This window comes from Eptesicus fuscus, chromosome 14 (assembly GCF_027574615.1).
Source record: "Eptesicus fuscus isolate TK198812 chromosome 14, DD_ASM_mEF_20220401, whole genome shotgun sequence".
Lineage (NCBI taxonomy): Eukaryota > Metazoa > Chordata > Mammalia > Chiroptera > Vespertilionidae > Eptesicus > Eptesicus fuscus.
In genome coordinates, this window is record NC_072486.1 from 57,761,014 (window position 1) to 57,781,617 (window position 20,604).

The following is a 20,604-nucleotide window of genomic DNA, read 5'->3' on the forward strand; positions in this document are numbered from 1 at the left end:
GGCCTTGGCATCAGGGAGCTCTGTGAGAAATTAGCAAATTATTTCATCTCTCTGGGTTAAAGTACATCAGAAACGAAAGCAGGACTGCTTTGCACAGCTGTTGTGGAAATGGGAGATAATGTGTGAGCACAGTACGGTCCTGGGCACGGTAATGGGAGCTGTTATTATTAAAAGCATAATTTCTAAATATCTGGTTTAGCCTTCACAGGAATGTCCTTAAGCCAGAGGCAGAATTAACATTTTGATACTAATACAAACTATTACTCTGCAAACAGATCACTGGTGGTGAGTGAAGGGACACAATATAGGAGAGGAACATATATTTAAAACATTTATTAAAAGTTATAATGCATATTAGTTTAAGAGTCAAATATTCTCCAAAGTTTATTATGAAAAACAGCCACCCCACATTCTGAATTTTTTTTTTTTTTTTTTTTTTGTCTCAGAGATAAGTACTTTCGCCTGTTTTAACCGATTCCTTAGGTAGATACCTCAATTCTCTAAATAACATGCTTATATTGGTACTTCTTGATTTTTCCCTTTCAGATGTAATCTATTGACTTTCACCTGTAGAAGATAAAGATTTAGCTTTCTTCTCCCCGGCTCCATGTTCCACAAGTGTAAGTCCTTTTTCCCTCCTGCTTCCAAACTGGTTATAATTTCGTGTAAATCAATACTCAGTGTCTACAACATTGTGACTATGTAAATACTATATGCAGAAGCTGAGCCATGTGAAAAACTACGAGTTCTTTTTCTTTCGTGCATAACTTTCTGTCTGCCTTGGAGATAATTACCTTTTTGTTTGTTTGGTTTTCAATGTACTTGACACTAACCCAAACCTCAAATCTTCATCGAATCTTTTTTGAGAGATGTGTCCACATCGTTTTTGATCTCTGCCTGAGAAAGGCTGCCCCGGTGCCTCCCCACCTGCTCCAGGCCGGGCCGGGGCCGCCACCTGACACTCAGCTGTCACCTGGAACCTCACTTCGCCGCGGCCGCCCCGGCTTCCCTTCGCCTCGTCCTGTGGGACCACCTATTTCCAGCATCAAAGGCTTTTCTTGACTTATTTTTTTCTACCTTTAAACACTATTCATCAAAATTAGATGAGAGTATAGAATTTTAGGCTAAAGGTATTTTGCCTCATCATTGTGAAAGCCTTGTTCCATTCCATCTAGCTCCCATGTTCTTGGCGAGAAGTTTAAAACCATTTGCTCCCTAGTTTCCAAAATAGCCTCCCCTCCTATTTTCGTCCTTCCAGCTTTTTCTTAAAAAATAAAAATGATTGTTATTTCAGTGGGTTTTAGAGGAGCAAAATGAAGTCTGTGTCCTTTGCCATTTTAAACTGGAAATTATAAAAAATATATTTTTTAACTGTAGGGGGGCTATTTCTGTCTAACAAGTTCCCTCTGGCAACATAGCTGGCCTCTGGCTAAGCCGGTTGCTCTCTTATCAGGCTGTTAGCCTCCTCTTCGGTGTGTAACCACAATCTCCACTGCCTTTGACAATACCCTCAGCTATGCACATCTCCACACTCTGTCCCAAACAAGGCCGTTCACCCAGGGAGCTCTGTGTTGGGGGCCTCCTTGGTATTTGCCTCTCCTCCTGGGGCAAATACCTGAGCCTGCTGTGCAGCCGCGGGGCGGGTGGAGAGAGCGAGCTGCTCCTCCCTGCAACACGTCTGCTTCTGGAGCCTGGTGCTGAGCCGGGCAGGGCAGCCTCCGGCCTTGCAGCTCGCCTCTCCCTCCATGGAACCCCCGCCCTGTGACCACGCTCGGACAAAGGCCAGGTTCCAGTGTCCGTGGCTGATGACTCTGGGAAGAGCCCTTGTCTTGGGGCTGGGTGGAGGGAGGTGGGGAGGCCCTGGCTTCTTGGCTGTACTTGCCTGGCATTCAGCCTCTGCCACGCAGAGGTAGGGACTGAGAAATGCCAGCAGTTGCCCCTCCAGGGGAGGCACTGCAGCCCTTGACTGGGGAAGGATGGGGCTTATAATCCCGGTGTTCTTGGCCACATGCTATAGACTCTCACTGCTCTGATTTAGTAGATTTTCTTGAATGAATGTTTCTTCATATGTTGTATGTCCTTAGGACATTTTTTTTTAATACCAGCTATGGTATTCTCGCTGGGCAGTGGGTGGGCAGTGCCTCAAGCTGCCTTCCTGGAATTGACCTCTGAGCCTTTATTATTTTTCACAGGGAAAAGTTTTTTTTTAATATATAGATAGATATTTTAAATATTTTTTATTGTTTAAAATATTACATATATTAGTACATATATCTCCTTTTCCCCCCCATTTACCTTCCCCCAGCCTCCACTACCCCCCGTCGCGTGCCCTCATCCCACCACCCCCAGTGTTTTGTGTCCATTGGTGTGCTTATATGCATGCATACAAGTCCTTAAATATATTTTATTGATTTTTTACAGTTAGGAAGGGAGAGGGATAGTTAGAAACATCGATGGGAGAGAAACATCGATGAGCTGCTTCCTGCACACCTCCTACTGGGGATGTGCCTGCAACCAACGTACATGCCCTTGACCGGAATCGAACCTGGAACCTTCAGTCCGCAGGCCGACACTCTATGCACTGAGCCAAACCGGTTAGGGCCACAGGGAAAAGTTTTAACTGCATAACATCGAAAGACTTGCAAAGCAAAGGATATCATGAACAAATCTAAAATGATAAACTTCATAAAATTATAAAATAAGAACAATGGTTATAAATTTCTAGTCCCTTACATTAATCTATGAATTTCTAATTTAACTAAGAAAAATGATGACAGGTTCAACCAGGGATGTCTTTATTGAGATAAATTGAGGTAAAAGTTTATTGAGGTAAATATTAAGCTACTTTTACAGATTTCTAATAGTATATATATTAAAAGTCTTTTTTTTTTTTTTTTTTGCTTCAAATATCTCTTTTCAGTCTCAGGTTTTATGAAACGTCAATGGTGGTTTAAAATAATAGTAAAAACACAATACTTATGTCATCTAATTCTAGGGTGCCTGATGAAATAGAAATAATGTATCGCAATTAGATTAAAATCATCTATATTTAAAAACACTCTTAGGAATTAAAATTCTATCAAACATCAATAAGAGCAAACAAAGAATACAATTAAGTAACAGCAGCTGAGGGAAATCTAAATTACTTTTAAAGAGAGAAAGCACAGATGTCCCACCGGGGTGTGGATATTCAGGGCTGGCGCTTGGAAATCTGACCTGAACCTGCAGGTAGGTGACCCTGACCTCTGCGGCCTCAGACATAACTCTCCTGCCTGCTCTTCTCTAGCGAGCGGGTAAACTGATGCCTGGAGCCGGGCGTCCGTCAGAGGTTTTAGGGGCTCCTTCACCATGACAGCCTGTTTCATTCATGTGTACTACTTTTCAAGAATTTACCCTTACCCCCCTTCAGGTCCCACACTTCCTATCCCCCACCTGCTTGGGAAAGCAGGTTGGGCTCTCCCATAGATGAGTGTTTTCATTCAAACCATCCATTATTTCCCTCTCAAGTTCTGCTTTTCTTTCAGAGATGCCTTTGGCATTCGTCAGTGGGGTTAGGATTTTGACCCATCTTTGACTGATGTCTGTCCTTGACATGAGCCATTATGGCCTTTATGACAGGTGCCTTGAGGGCGTTATAGGCTGTGTAAACTCGTTAATCTTTCACCAACATAACAACATCCTTCAACCTGGGCAGAAAGCATTTGGCTGGCTCTTTATTCCTCCTTAAAACCATGTTGGCCCGCTAACATCCAGTGGCCGGCTACCACCACAGGGCACTGGCCCAGGACAAGCCCGACAGGTACCTTTGTGGCAGTTGAGGGCCCTCCACGGCTTCAAGGGCACTGCGCTTGGCCGCTGGCTGTTAGGACCCGGGGACCACGCTGTCTGCTTGGAACCCCGTGGACTGCTGGGCTTTCAAAACAAACAATGCCTGGCAACCAGGCCAGCCATCAGTGGGCAGGGCAAGGGAGGCCTGGCTGAACAAAACAGTCCCCTCTGTGCTGTTCCCTGCTTGCACATTTAGAAAGTGATATTATTTGTGCTTTGGGGGCAACATAAATGGCCAATAGCAGGCAGAGGAGACTAGTCCACGAGCTCTGGCTACTGTAGGCCCCACCTGCCCCTATACAACACTGGAGACGAACGGAGCGCCAGTCCCTCCCACAATGCTGAGTCAGGCTGCAGTCAGGACTCAGTGCCCCCTCCTGGGGAGGCTCCTCCTCTGGTCTGGAGTTTTCCTCGGGAGCACGGAGGACTGGTCCTGCTCACAGAAGTTACAGGGAGTCCCGCCCTGTCGGCTTGCTTGAGCCTGTGCTTGGTCAGCACAGACAAGCTGAGTCAGAGAAATGGGCCTCACCAAAGGTATTTATTACCCCACTGATAGGGACTCAGTGATAAGAGACAGCAAGAGGAACTGTCGCTGTCTTACCATTTCATGTATTTCCAGTGGAGCGTGATCAGTCCAGTGTGCTCCGAGGGCGTGGCTTCGAGACCAGGCTCCTGTCCCAGGGTGTGGCCCTGCCGTGCTCAGCACAGCTACCTGCAGAACAGTGGTTACCTTCGCGAAGGGACTGTATCATTCCACCAGTTGGATTGGCCATCTGTTGTTTCTTTGAGCAAAACACCTCACTCTCCTAGTCTCTCTCCGGGAGGCTCAGGTCCAGGCCCACAGCCATGAACAGTTCCCTCCACACAGCCTCTAGAAGGGATGGTGTCAGCAGAGGCTGGTCTGGGGACCACGGTTTGGGTCAATCGTCTGCCTATGAATGAGGAGAACAGAGGCTCTTACCAGGCTTGGTGGTGAGGAGTGAAGATGGCCAAACTATTAACAAAGGGACCATTGTTCCTTTGTTTATCATTTATTTCAAAAGGAGAAATTGCCAATTAAGAGTTTGTAACATGTTTCTGAAAGTAACGAATTCAGCCATAGTAAAGATCTTTGTTTTGGGCGGAAAAAATGACTTAAGCAGCGGACTCCTTTTATGCATAGAAAGGGTGCTTACCGCTCTGCCGTCAAGAAACAACGATTTTTGGTGGTGGCGGCAGATCATTCTTGTTTTAAAGACTAATTATAAGAGAACAGTTTAATGATCTCAGGATAACAGCCAAAAAGTTAGTGTCTTTCATTTCATCTTATAAACGCCCTTCTGCCCCTGTCAGTAGCATGGATGCCAACTCCAGAACCCAGGCCACCCAGGCCTCCGGTGGCCACGTGTCGGGAGCCAAAGACGATGCGGAAGCTGGGCCCCGGCTGCGAGGACGGGGTGGTAGCAGATCCGCAGTTCTCCTTTCACAGTGGCCTCCATCGTTGCCTTTTTCTTCTGCTGGACATAGAACTCAAGGTGGCCAACACCATACTGTCTTGACTACTACAGCTTTATCGTCTGTCTTTTTTAAGTCGTGTAGTCAGACGACGTCAGTCCTCTGGCTTTGTTCTTCCCTTTAACATTGCATTGGATATTCTCAATCTTTTGCCTTCCTACACAAATTTTAGAATCACATCAATCAATATTAACTTGCTAGGATTTTGATTGGGATTTCACTGCATCTATAGATCTAATTGGGAAGTTCGGACCTCTTGACAATATTGAGCCTTCCTATGCATGTACATGGAATATCTCTCCGTTTCTTGAGGTTTTTCCATTAGAGTTTTATGATGTTCCTCATATAGATCTTGAGTAGATTAGATTAACATCTAAGTATTTCTTTTTTTGGTGCTAAGGCAAATGGTATTGTTTTTAATTTCAATATTCATTACTTGGTGTCTAAGATAGAGATTGACTTTCATATATTAACTTTGTATTTTGCAACCTTACCGTAATTACTTATTACTTCCAGCAGGGATTTTCTACATTTACAATCTTCTTCTCTGTGAATATAGTTTTACTTCATCCTTTTCCATGTTGTATACCTTTTATTTCCCTATAATTAGCATCTTTTAATAGTATTTTTTTAATTTTTAAAAATACATTTTATTGATATTTTACAGAGAGGAAGGGGGAGGGATAAAGAGTTAGAAACATCAAATGAGAGAGAAACATCAATCAGCTGCCTCCTGCACACCCGCCACTGGGGATGTCCCGCAACCAAGGTACATGCCCTTGACTGGAATCAAACCTAGGACCCTTCAGTCCACAGGCCGTCGCTCTATCCACTGAGCCAAACCGGTTAGGGCGATAGCATTTTTAACATTGTTCAAATCTTAGCACTTTACTATGCACTATCTCATTCTGCAATTATTTTAGTCATGTATGTTTTATATGTACAATTATACAGTAATCTTCCAGTAGAGAGAAATGTCTTTTTAAAATATATATATTTTTATTGATTTCAGAGAGGGAGAGGGAGACAGAAACATCAATCATGAGAGAGAATCATGGATTGGCTGCATCCTTCATGCCCCCTCTTGGGGATCGAGCCCACAACCTGGACATGTACCCTGACCAGGAATCGAACTATGACCTCCTGGTTCGTAGGTCCACAACACTGAGCCACACCAGCTGGGAGGGAGAAGTGCCTTTTTAAAAAATCACCAATTGTTTCTAGCACACTACGGATATAACAAAAATTCAGGAAATGTTGTTTGTTGACTGATTCATTCAAGGCCCTAGTAGGGACATTAAAGTCAATCATAGCACAGGTTATTCCTTCCTGAGTGCTTAGGTTTTTTGGTGTTGTGTAAATAAATCATTTTGGAAGAAATCAGAAATACAGAGATTTTTTTTTCCATCTTGACAAAAGTTAAATACTAGTATAATACCTAAGAAAATTGAAAATCTGCTATGTTTTTTCTAGATTTCCCTTTTGTTTGTTAATCCTCACCTGAGGATATTTTTTCCCATTGATTTTTTAGAGACTGGACAGAAAGGAGGAAGGAGAGGAGAGGACAGGAGAGGGGAGGGGAGGGGAGGGGAGGGAAGGGGAAGAGAGGGGAGAGAGAGAGAGAGAGGAGGGAAACTTCGATATGAGAGCACATTGATTGGTTGCTTCCCCACACACCCGGTACCTGCAACTCAGGTACCTGCCTTTGACTAGGAATCGAACCCATGACCCTTCAGTGCATGGGACAATGCTCTAGCCACTGCACCACACCGACCAGGGCTCCAGATTCCCTTTTATATTTCTGAAAGACGTTCTCACTACAGAAGATGGAGTATCTAGTTTAGTATATGCATACGCATGTGTAGGGAGAGAAATGGTGATAGAGGGATGGAGAGGGCTTTTCTTTCTCTTTTCTTTTTAATAGGTAAGCATATGTTATCTTTCACCCACAGTCTTCAGAGCAGCACAAAGCTAGATTATTTCTGCCTTTGGAACTTCAAATGGAAGGTGGGTTGTCCCTCATTCTTTTTTGGCTGCTCACTGTTAGTTTGAGTTGGATCGGGGGCTATCCGCATGGAGGTTTGCTGGTTGGATTCTTCAGCTTGAGAACTCCGGCCTTTGGTAATGGTCACGCCCTTCTCAAAACCCGAGGAAGGAATCTCCCATTTGCTGATGACAGGTTTCGTGTCTTTAGTCTTTATGGCACTGATTGCAGAACATGCTTTTCTTTTCTTGTGTCCTCTGAAAAGTGACAGGCTTTCACATGACTTCTGGGACACAGACTGGAGCCATTCTGAAGAGCTTGCCAGGAGGTTCCTTTGGCCTATAAAAGGGAGGTGACTGGATGGTGCCCAGGATGCGCTGTATCTCTTTAAGTTTACATAAGGAGCTGGATTTAGTCTAGAAAAGAAATAAAGTGCATGAGTTGTTTTTATTTTTTTTATAATATATTTTATTGATTTTTTTAACAGAGAGGAAGGGAGAGGGATAGAGAGTTAGAAACATCAATGAGAGAGAAACATCGATCAGCTGCCTCCTGCACACCTCCTACTGGGGATGTGCCTGCAACCAAGGTACGTGCCCTTGACCAGAATCGAACCCAGGACCCTTCAGTCCGCAGGCCGATGCTCTATCCACTGAGCCAAACCGGTTTTGGCAAGTGCATGAGTTTTTGCCCAGCATGTATCCTAGGGACTTGTAATAGTATAAGTCTATTTTTTCTCCTTTGGTGAGTTCATCCTCCCTTAAGACTTTTACCACTATATCCCTGGTCACAATTTTTCAGCATGCCTCCAATTCTGTATTTCTAAATGCCTAGAGGCTATGTTTATTTGGAGACCTGCCCTGACCCCAGGCTTCCTGGTATATTAATGGACACTCTGGGCCTCAGCTACTTATTATACATCTATTGGAAGGAAATGTCCTCTAAATTTTCACAAATCTAATCTGTTTATTCTATTAGAATGAGCTCAGTATACATACTCTCAGTTTTTTCTATGGTCAGCAAAAAGATCACTGTACATCCAAGAAAAGGGAGTTTTCCTTGAGAGAAGGAGGTTTTATAAATTACAAGTTGCAGTTGCTTAAAGTATCTCAGCTTTCTTTAGAATTCCATTTTTCACCACAAAAATCTCAACTATTTTTTTTTTTAGTTAAAACATTAATTTTGAGCCCGGCTGGCATGGTTCAGTGGTTGAGCATCAACCTATGAACCAGGAGGTCACTGTTGGATTTCTGGTCAGGGCACATGCCCAGGTTGTAGGCTCAATCCCCAGTGTGGGGCGTGCAGGAAATAGCTGACCAATGATTCTCTCTCATCATTGATGTTTCTATCTCTCCCTCTCCCTTCCTCTCTGAAATAAATAAAAAACAAAACAAGAAACAAAATAAAGAAATTAAAAAAAACAAGAAACAAAAAAACGTTTTGAGATGACTGCAGACTCATTTACAGTTGGAAGAAATAATACAGAGAGGTCCCATGTACCCTTCACCCAGTTTCCTCCAGATGTAGTTTCTTGCAAAACAATAGTACAATATAATCAGGATATACTAGTAGCCATTGACATTGTTGAGGTCCAGAACAGTTCCCTTCTGTTCCCCTTTGATAGACACACCCCACTTTCCTCCTTGGCCAGCTCCTCCTTAACTCCTGGCAGTCATTAACCTATTGTCTGAATTATATAACTTTATCTCAAGAATGTTATATAAGCAGAATCCTACCGTGTGTAACCTCTGGGACTGGCATTGTTCACCCAGCACCACCCTCTGAAGATGGATCCAGGTTGTTCTGTGTATCAGCCGTTCACTCCTTATTCTTGCTGAGTCGAGTCCATGGACTGGATGTACTACAGAGTGTTACTAATTCCTCCATTGGAGGACATGCAGATTGCTCCCAGTTGTGGCTATTACAAATTAAGCTACTATAAACATCCGTGTCCAGGTTTTTGTGTGAATATAAGTTTTCATTTCTCTGGGATTAATGCCTAGGAGAGCAATTTCTGGGTCATATGGTAGTTATAGTTATACTAGTGGCCTGTTGCACAAAATTATTGCCTGAGGAGGGGTGTGTCCCTCAGCCCGGCCTGCACTCTCTCCAATCTGGAACCCCTTGGGGGATGTCCAACTGCCGGTTTAGGCCCGATCCCGCAAACCAGCAGTCGAACATCCCTCTCACAATCCGGGATCACTGGCTCCTAACTGCTCGCCTGCCTGCCTGCCTGATTGCCCCTAACCGCTTCTGCCTGCCAGCCTGATCGCCCCTTAACCACTCCCCTGCCAGCCTGATTGATGCCCAACTGCCCTCCCCTGCTGCGACCTGCCTCCTCCACTGGGACCCACCTCCTCCGCATGAGGCGGCTGAGACGCTGGGACAGGTCTCCTCCGCACCATGGGACCCCCAGGCCTCACTGCATGGAGCAGCCACCGGGCCCCGCCTCGGCTGTGCAGTTGCCATCTTGTGGCAGCCATCTTTGTGGTGGCCATCTTGTGACAGTCATCTTGTGACGACGTTGCACGTGAGGGCCACCTAGGCTTTTATTAGTATAGATATGTGGTTTTTAAAGAAACTGTAAACCTGTTTTCCAGAGTGGCTGGGCCACTTTACATTCCCACAAGCAATGCATGAGTGACCCAATTTCTTTGTACCCTCCTCAGCATTCAGTGCTACCCCTATTTTTAAATTTTAGCCATTCTGATAGTGTGCAGCTCTCTCATTGAAGTTTTAATTTGCATTTCCCTAATGGTTCATGATGCGGGACATGTTTTTGTGTGGTTATATGCCATCTGTATGTTCTGTTTGGTGAAATGTGTTCCTCCTACATTTTGCTCATTTTCTGAATGAAATATTTATACTGTTAACATTTTGAGACTTCTTTAATTTAGATACCAGTCTCTTTAAAAAAAAAAAATATATATATATATATTTATATATATTTTAATTGATTTCAGAGAGGAAGGGAGAGGGAGAGAGAGATAAAAACATCAATGATGATAGAGAATCATTGACTGGCTGCCTCCTGCACACACCATACTTGGGATTGAGCCCACAATCTGGGCATGTGCCCTGACCTCCAATTGAACTGTGACCTCCTGGTACATAGTTTACTACTCAATCATTGAGCCATGCTGGCCGGGCTAGATACCAGTCTCTTTTTTTATGCGGTTTGCAAATATTTTTTCCTATTTTATAGGTTTTTATCTTTTTAACTGCATCTTTTGAAGGGCAAACACTGTTATTTTGATGAAGTCTAACATCTACTTTTCTTTATGGATTATGCTTTTGGTGTAAAGTATAACTTTTTGCCCAATTTCTATAAAGAGTTCCTATTTTTTTCTAAAAGTTTTATAGATTTATGTTGTGCAGTTAAATCCATGATCCATTTTCAATTATTATGATTACTTTTTGTATAAGAGATGAGTTTAGGTCAAATTTCATTTTTTTTTGCCTATGAATATCTAATTGTTCCAGCAACATTGGTTGAAATTTCTATCTCTCCATCATCGAATTGCTTTTGCACTTTTGTTAAAATTCATCAAGCATTTGTATGGGTCTATTTCTGGGCCCTCTGTTTGGCTGCATTGATACATATGTCTGTTCCTCCTCCATACTATTCTCTTGATTGCAGTAGCTATATACCAGCACAGGGTGTTGAAATCAGATAGATTGGTGCTTTCTACTTTATTATTCTTTTTCAAAATTGTTTCTTTTTTCTTTGGTTCTTATAAACAATACTGAAATGAACGTCACTACAGAAATCCTGTTGCCTATTCCTAGTTTTTATTTTGTCCTTAGGATTAATTTCTAAAAGTAAAATTTCTTATTAAAATGAATATAAATATTAAGGATTTTTCATTTATATTGTTGGACTGTCTTCAAGGAACTCTGTAAGTTTACATTCCAACAATTAGTGAATGAATTCTTTCCATTGAGAGGCAAAAATAAATAGCATTTCATTATTGTTTTAATTTGCCTTGTTTGGATTTAAGTGAGATTGAACAATTAAAAATGTTCATTGGCCATGTCTTTTTTTTTTTTTTCTTGGTGAATTTCTGGTTCATAGAATTTGCCCATTTTCCTATTGAAATATTCATAATTTTGTCATTGATTTGTAGGCTGTCTTTGAATATGAAGAATATTATAAGAAATGTCAAAACATTGTGATAGCCTCTGGACTCAGAATGTCTAGTTGGTTGACTCCAATTCTGCTACCTACTAGCTGTGTGACCTTGAACAAATAAGTTAACTTCTTTGTGCCTGTTTCCTCATGTGTAGAAGGTAAAATGTATGTGTAAACACAGAACTGTGTCTAGCACATAGAAAGCAGTTTTTCAAAATTTGTTGGTAATATTAGTATTATATTTCTTATTTTCAGCTTGTCATTGTCTTACTTTTATTTATATAGGTTTCCTTTTGGCCTTAGTGTTGGTCCTATTTTTTATCTTTAAAAGAAATTTGGTCTCATCCTTTTTGTTTTCCTCTGAGTATCAATAAGCTGAAGTAACTCAAGTTGCCCCCTAGGATTGTTAGTTTATTTTTTATTTTTAAAATATATTTTATTGATTTTTTTATATAGAGGCAGGGAGAGAGATAGAGAGTTAGAAACATCGATGAGAGAGAAACATCGATCAGCTGCCTCCTGAACATACTGGGGACGTGCCCGCAACCAAGGTACATGTCCCTGATCGGAATCAAACCTGGGACCCTTCAGTCCATAGGCCGACGCTCTATCCACTGAGCCAAACCGGTCAGGGCTAGGATTGTTAGTTTAAATCCATCTGAGAAATTTCAAGTCACTCATTAATTTGAATCTGTGAATAAAGTATGCATTAATGTTCATACTTTATTAATGCATAGTTTATTCACAGATTCAAATTAATGAATGTTTTCATGTGAATAAACAATCATATAAGGCCAGATAAATTACTCCCTCACATAACCAATATTTTCATATGGCTTTGGGTCTTTGTCCCTGTGTCCAATGTGGTGTAGCTGCCACTATTCTATTTACATGTTTACTTATTCATTTTTTTATTAAAAAATTTTAATGTTGACAAAATTGTGGGTGTCTCCCTTTCCCCCGCCTTTGCCCACCCATGTTTCTTTCTTAGGATAATGAATTAATTAGTCTTGTTTCCTTAAAAAAGGATGTGTTAAATAGTTAATAATGACAAAACTGTATTGACTTACATTTGATGGTGGATTTGGAAGTTGGTGCAAGGAGTGAATATCCGTTTTATCTGACTGGTTCTCACATTTGTAGTGCTTTCCATGATAGGGATCAAATATTGCAATATTTCTTCAGTTTGAGCTATTTTTTTATCCCTATAGATTCTTTTTTCATCATCTGTCCAATTTACACCAGTCTTCTTGCTTTGGAAAGATGCAGATTGTCTCATTTTGCTTTTCAGGTTGTTATGCAGATCTGGGGGACAACCACAAAAATATGCATAGATATAGAAACTGAATTGACTCAATAAATATTTATTGAGCCATATGTACCAAGAATTCTATCTGAAGCTTATTCTTAAATTACAGGGGCAGAAAACAAACAAATAAACAAGTAAATATATAATGTTAGATAATGATGAAGTTTATGGGATAGAGTAAAGCTGGGGAAGGAAACAGAGAATTCTTGGGGAAAAGGTTGATTTCTATTTTTAAAAAGGTGTTCAGAGACGGCCTCCCTGTGACGCTGATATCAAAGGAGTAAGGGAGCGAGTCAAACAGCTTTCAGAGGAAAGAGCATTCTTGACAAGGGGAATAGGAAGTGCAAAGGCCCTGAGCTGGGAGCATGGCAGTCTTCCAAATCATTGGTGCCATTAATATGAGCTATCTAGACTAGCCGAAGTCATAGAGTTAAAAGCAGGATAGCTGGGGGAAGGAGGAATGGGGAGTTGCTGTTTAATGAGGATGGAATTTCAGTTTTGCAAGATGAAAAGAATTCTGGAGGTTATGTGTACAACAATGTGAATGTATGTAACATTGTTGAACTTTATACTTAAGAATAGTTAAGATGGTACATTTTATGTTATGTGTATTTTAACACAATTAAACATTTCAATATATAGGGAGAGGGGGAAAAAAGAATCCCAAGTAGAGCATGAAGGAGGACTAGTAGACATTTTAAAGAATATGGCAGCAGTACTTACAATTATAATGGCTAAATTGTCATGTAGACAGCATAAGAAAAGAAGAACATACTTAGAATAAAAGCAAGAAATACATTAAGCTTTGAAAAAATGTTTACTTAGAGATAAACACTGAGCTATTTATGGGCAAATGACATGATTTGTTGAATTTGCTTTAAATACTTTAGCAAAAAAAAAGTGGTGGGAATATAGATGAAACAAGAATAGCAGGATGTTGATAACTATTGATGGTGGGTTATGGACATCTGTGGGCTCACTACACCAGTCTCTTTTATGTTTGAAATTTCCACAATAAAGCTTTTTTAAAAAACATAAAAAGAAAGGAAACGAATGGCTTAAGTACTCCTTGAGGTAGCAGGACTTCAATAATAAATGAGGGAATGGATACACAGCACTGGGCAATGCTGGCAACTGAAATGAACTTATCTATAGTTTCTTGAAAAGCCATTCCTCTGCCATTCACTGAATGCTTATCCTGAATCTGACTTTATAGTTGATTTGGTAAATAGGAATGAAAAATAAAGTCCGTGTCTTTAATATGCTAACAGGACTAGGGAGAGAAAAGTAAAGCATCATCTTTCTATAGAGATAAGGCAGGGTATATAATATAGGATTCCAGAAGAGGGACTTTGAATCATACTTAGGGATGGATAAGGAAAGCTTCCTAATTAATCTGTTTTGATGAATGAGGACACATCATGTAATATTTAATTTTCTATGCTTGCTTCTTTCACTTAGCACAATGATTCTGAGAATCACCCATGCTGTACCAGCAGTTCATTGCTTTTTTTATTCTATACACTGAAAGGCATCAATAACAAGGAGGTATTGCTACAACTAATAAAATTGAAGCAGTAATAATAAAATCCACAAGGATACTGGAATAAGTCAAATAGGTCTCTTTTTCAAGGCTATATTAAACTGAAATAATTTTCTTCTGAATTCAACTCCTATAGAAATTAAATAAGGCAAATATTTTTCAGAGACTGGAATAAAATGGCTATTAATTATCCCTGTTTACAAAAGCAGTTCCCCTAAATCCCAATTTCATAGGATTTATTAATGATGATACAGTAAAAGCTACACTTGTATTTATTAAAATCCTAAAAATAAAAGTAAAAAGACCTTCTGTTGGTATCCTTGGCCTCTCTGTCCAACTGGGAGTTGGTTTGCTCACAGTACACTTCATGGATGTCACTCTGAAGCCGTTTCTATACAAACTAGTGCTCCTGGGCTGAATTGCTTCCTGGATTGGTCTCTTACGGGTTTCTGAAAAGCGTCTTTGTTGGTATTTGCTAAGCCTCTGAATCATACCTTGGGAGCTGAAAGAAATTGGGTACTCTGATTTCAATGTCAACAGTGAACCATCTAATCAAGAGGAATGTCATCCTTATTGTATTTGTATATTACAATATACAGTATGTAAAGTATTCTTTTTTTTAATGTATTTTATAGATTTTTTACAGAGAGGGAGAGTTAGAAACATCGATGAGAGAGAAACATCGATCAGCTGGCTCTTGCACACCCCCTACTGGGGATGTGCCCGCAACCAAGGTACATGCCCTTGACCGGAATCGAACCTGGGACCCTTGGGTCCGCAGGCCAACGCTTTAGCCACTGAGCCAAACCGGTTTCGGCTAAAGTATTCTTATAGATGTTATCCTATGGGGGCTCTTATCCTGGGGACAGGATGGTCAATGCTATCTTCCACCTTACATGGGAAAGGGAATGTAAAAGAATGTCAGGAATTCCAGAGATTAAGCTACTTGTTTTTAAGATTACCTGGCCAGCCAAAACCGGTTTGGCTCAGTGGATAGAGCGTTGGCCTGTGGACTGAAAGGTCCCAGGTTCGATTCTGGTCAAGGGCATGTACCTTGGTTGTGGGCACATCCCCAGTAGGGGGTGTGCAGGAGGCAGCTGATCGATGTTTCTCTCTCATCGATGATTCTAACTCTCTATCCCTCTCTCTTCCTCTCTGTAAAACATCAATAAAATATATTTTTAAAAAAATAAATAAAAAGATTACATGGCCAGTTTGAGGGAGGGACAGGTCTAGAATTCACATTTCACTTCAGTACTTTTTCTATTACTTTCTCTTCTCTTGATATATAATTGAATTTCTTTCCATAGATATGAGAAATAATATATTTTAAAAATTTATGTCTTAGTTTAAATCCATCAATTCTAGATCAAAGTACAGGTATGCCCAAGATGGTTTCTTATCTGATTTTTCACATTTTTGGGGTAGGAAACCCTACATATTTCAACAGAACCCAGTTTGTCTTTTTAAATAAAGAAACCAAGTTCTTAGAAGAGAGGCCAAGAAAGGAAGAAAGGGCATACCATATGCCTTTCTTGTACACTGTCAGTCTGTTCTCAAATACTTACCCGTTCAGATAGCTGTTCATATTCCTAAGAACCAGGAAACTTGTCAAGGGAGCTAATGCTATAATAATTACTGGTTTAGACACAACTACAAAGTTATCTCTGTTATCCCTAATTTCTCTTTCTGTCATTCCTTCCTCAGTTTTTAGGTAGTAGTATTATCCCTACATGATCAGTGCTCCAATTCATAGTACAGATAGTAAATGAATGATAGTTATTCATTCTAAAGTAATTACCTATGCCAGAAATATTTCTTTTTAAAAAGAGAAACTCAGCTAATGTGATGACAGATGCATAGAAATACCAGTAAATGTCTAAGTGTAGATTTTAAGGCATCCATTGAGGATAGTTCGGGGATACTGAAATCTCAGAACCCTTCAAAAATGCATCATATGGGCATTTCATAAACTGGCCTAGTCACAGATACTAGCTATACATATAAAAGGCTAATATGCTAATTGTCTGTCTGACCAGTTGCTATGACATGCACTGACCACCAGGGGGCAGATGCTCAACGCAGGAGCTGCTGTGACACACAGTGGCCATTTACAAAGAAACAGCACTGTGGACCTGGCACCCACAAAGCAACACTTGGCTTCCCCCAAGTGAGACACAGGCCCCACTACCACCCAAGAACGACAGCCCACCAAATCACAGCTGATGCTGTCAAGACCCTATGGCACAAAATGTTCCAACAGTCCAGCCCAGCCTGGAAATGGTTGCTGTGGGCGCTGGGTAATGACGCCACGTAGCAACACCTGCTTCCTCTCCCTAGCAACTAGCCTCCTTGGAGTTTCTTCAGCCCAGGAACACGACTTGCTTTATAGCCAGGTGCAAACATTTTACTTTAACCAAATGTCTGTGAAGTGTTTTCCCATGCCTCATCTCATTTGATCTTCACAGAAGTCCTGGAGTAGGTAGATAGACTCGATGGAATCCTATTTTCTTTTCATTAGCCGGAAAACGGAGATTTAGAAAGTTTAGAAACTTGACTCGACTGAAAAGCAGTAAGAAATGGTGGACCTTGAAAACGACTTCAGGTTTTCTCACTGCGCAGAATATTAGTCAAACACTGCTGCAGTTAAATATTTTACCCTTTGTTCTCCCTGCGTGATCTACAATAATAATCTGCTTCGTGTTGATATTTACTGCTCTGTTGCTGACAATTGCCTGAAAGAGAAGTGGGATGCTTCACTGGGCTGGAAAAAGTTTAGCTAAATCAGAAAGCAGGTCTAATTAAGCAAGTTTATTCTCTATATATAAAAGGCTAAGTTGACTCGTGCATATGTGATACATATAAAGGTCTCAATGATGCCAATCGCACACGTGTGTTTCAATCTGTCATTGTTGATCGTGAATTTAGTTGACACTTCTATTATAGAGAAAGGGCGAATAACGACATTAAAATATTTCTTCTAATTAATTTCCTTTCAATGTGCACGAATCGTATACCGGGACACTAGTGTAGTTATAAGGAGACATCTGATTAGCAATTATTATCAAAAAGTGACTTTTACCTATTGCTTTAATTCAAAATCAAATCTTTGTAAAACAGAGAAAAAGGAAGAAGTAAGGTACTAATTCTCCTACCTCAAATATCTTTTTAGAAGCCAGGAAGGGGCCTGTCCAGGCATTTTCCCTAAAAAAGAAAATATACCTTAAAATTTATGAACTCAGATTTTCAGATTAACGAAACTTAATAGTTTACTTTCTTGTCAATTATTTTATTCATATATTTAACAGCTAATTTAATTGAGCTTATCTTCAATTAATCTGCTATTGTCTCATTCAGAATTATGAAATATGTTAGTATATATTTTACTTGGAAGCCTCTTAATTAAAGTATTTCAACAGAATAGCAAACAGTAGAAATACCTATCTAACAATTGTCAAAAATTGAGAACTGAATCTATGAATATTAGGATCTAAGAAGGACATCTACATGTATAGTAGGGTAACTAACTTTTTAGAGAGCCAACCCAGGACACAGCCATACCAGACCAAAAAAACAGTAAAAATGTAATAAATCATCATATACACATCTATTATGATTGTAACATAAAATATAAAATATGTGTTTATTTAAACTATTACATTATTTGGTAATATTTGCTTTAATGCTTCTAAACTCTTTTAAACAAAACAACAGGGCTAGTTAACAGTGGTAATTATAGTGATTAATAAAACAAATTAAACAAATAGTGTACATGAGAATAGTATAACAATATATTTACTTTTCTGTCTCCTTTGATACAGATGTTAACTCTGTACTAAATATTTAAATTTTATAAGCCATAATATTCTGTTATCTTAAGACCTAAATATAAGACCTTTTACTTTATTTTTGAAAAATATTTCTTTATTGATTTCAGAGAGGAAGCGAGAGGAAGGGAGAGATAGAAACATCAATGATGAGAGATTCACTGATTGGCTGCCTCCTGCACGCCCCACACTTGGGATCGAACCCGCAACCTGGGCATATGCCCTGACTGGTGACCTCTTGGTTCCTGGGTCAACGCTCAACCGCTGAGCCACACCCGGATGGGTTGAGTCAGTCTTATTTACCTACAAATGTAATTTTTTTACTGTATGAGTTTTACTTATAATTGACACATAATATCAAACAACCCAGGTGTAGTTAATCCATCCTTTCCTATACTCCTTATGGACTCTTCAGAGATCATCAGTTTTAGAGAAACAGCAGAGTAGTCAATACCCCCTTATCCACGGGGGATGTGTTCCCAGACCCCCGGTGGATGCCTGAAACTGCAGATAGTACCGAACCCTATATATACTGTTTGTTTGTTTATATTTTTAATCCTTACCCGAGGATATTTTTCCATTTATCTTTTAGAGATAGTGCAAGAGAGAGGGAAAGACAGAGAGAAACATCAATGTGAGAGAAATACATTGATTGGTTGCCTCTTGCACGTTCCCAGACCAGGGTCAAAGGCCAGGGAGCAGCCTGCAACCAAGGTCCTTGCCCTTGGCTGGAATCGAACCCGGGACCCTTAGGTCTGAAGGCTGATACTCTATCCATTGAGCCAAACCAGCTAGGGCTATAATGTTTTTCTCTATACATACATACCTATGGTAAAGTTTAATTTATAAATTAGGCACAGTAAGAGATGAACAACTATTAATAAAAGAGAACAATTACAAGAATGTATTGTAATCAGTTATGTGAATGTGGTATCTTTCTCTCTGAAAATATCTAATTGTACTGTACTCACATTTTCACTTAAAGGAAACACTTTATGTCTTCTCTTTGGCATTCAAATAGCACCACTACTCTTGCACTTTGGGGTAATTATTAAGTAAAATAAGGTGATTGAACACTAGCACTGCGATACCACAGAATTGATCTGATGTGTGGGAACGTGTACAGCAAGGGGACGTTGGACAAAGGGTAATTCACATCCCAGGTGTGATGGAGCAGGATGGTGCCAGATTTCATCACACAATTCAGAACAGCGTGAGATTTAAAACTTATTAAGTGTTTATTTCTGGAATTTCCATTTAATATTTTAGGATTGTGGTTGACCTTGACTACTACATTACATTGTTTAATTTTCAAATGTTAAACCAACTTTTCATTTCTGGGATAAGTACTACTTGTCCTTTGTGCATAATTCTTTTTATATGTTGTTAGATTTAGTTTGCTAGTATTTTGTTTGTCTTACTCTTTTAATTATTAGTGACTCAGAACATAGTAAAGAAACATGCCATTTATTAGGCCCCTATAAGTCCTAACAATTAACTTTTTGAGAAACCTCTATCTTCAAACAACTCCTACATAATCCCATAGCACAGTAAGTTGCATTTATCTCATTATATTTTTATTGTCTGTTTGCTTGTTTTCATTCTCTCTGCTTCTTGAGAACAGACTATATTTTATTTCCCATTGTACACCAGTATCTAGCACAATCTTTGCATAGTATGACATGAGACCTCTGGGAAGCAGATAAACACACATCTTCTATTTGTCTGATTTTTAGAAGAACATGAATGAAGATGAAAGGAGATTATGTAACAAAACTAAATATAAGAGAATGGCTTAGACATAGAAGAATAATGTCAGTTAGGTTAAAATATTAAATAAACTAAGATATGAAGAAATATTGAAAACAAAAAATAAATTTTACTTAGCTATTTTCAGAATGAAAATATACCAAAGAATGTTTTAAATTTGTCCTGCTGGAATTATTTTAAAATGTGAATGGATAACAAAGGGCAGAATCCCTCAGCTTTTAAATTGTTTCTGTCTTTTCTATCAAGAAGTTTTCTTCTGACTAGAATAAATATTGGCAAGAGATGACCAAAGTCAAAGGGCTGTAAATGAGTTACCTCTACTCCCAGGCACACTGCATGCCAAGTAAAAAAAGAATCCTATGTAATAAAAGGCTAATATGCAAATAGACCAAACAGTGGAACGACCGGTCTCTATGACGTGCACTGACCACCAGGGGGCAGACTTTCAATGCAAAAGCTGCCCCCTGGTGGTCAGTGTGCTCCCACAGGGGGAGCGTCACTCAGCTGGGAGCCTCTCCCACCTCTGTAGCAGCACTAAGGATGTCCGACTGTGGGGAGTGGGCCTAAGCCGTCAGTCGGACATCCCCCGAGGGTTCCTGGACTGCGAGAGGGCGCAGGCCGGGTGAGGGACCCCCCCACCCCCTTATGAATTTCACGAATTTTGTGCACTGGGCCTCTAGTTTGCATATAAGATCACAAAACCATTGACAACAATCT

The 20,604-nt window shown here is 40.1% G+C and overlaps 1 protein-coding gene across 4 annotated transcripts in view; it reads right to left on the reverse strand.

The window, feature by feature from the left end:
• Positions 1-6,300: 6,300 nt before the first annotated feature.
• Positions 6,301-20,604, reverse strand: part of AGBL3 (AGBL carboxypeptidase 3) — a 61,740-nt gene continuing 47,436 nt past the window's right edge. The window contains exons 17-21 of one of the 4 annotated variants that reach the window (XM_054726456.1): positions 17,446-17,494; positions 17,005-17,025; positions 14,596-14,792; positions 12,509-12,743; positions 6,301-7,722 (exon numbers count right to left, since the gene is read on the reverse strand). In XM_054726456.1, coding sequence (XP_054582431.1) covers positions 7,299-7,722; positions 12,509-12,743; positions 14,596-14,792; positions 17,005-17,025; positions 17,446-17,494 — 926 coding nt within the window. In that variant the 3' untranslated portion in view covers positions 6,301-7,298. Of the gene's footprint in view, positions 7,723-12,508; positions 12,744-14,595; positions 14,793-16,949; positions 17,026-17,445; positions 17,495-20,604 lie in introns of those variants that run through there. The other 3 variants (XM_054726457.1, XM_028159055.2, XR_008558133.1) reach the window with 3 other exon arrangements.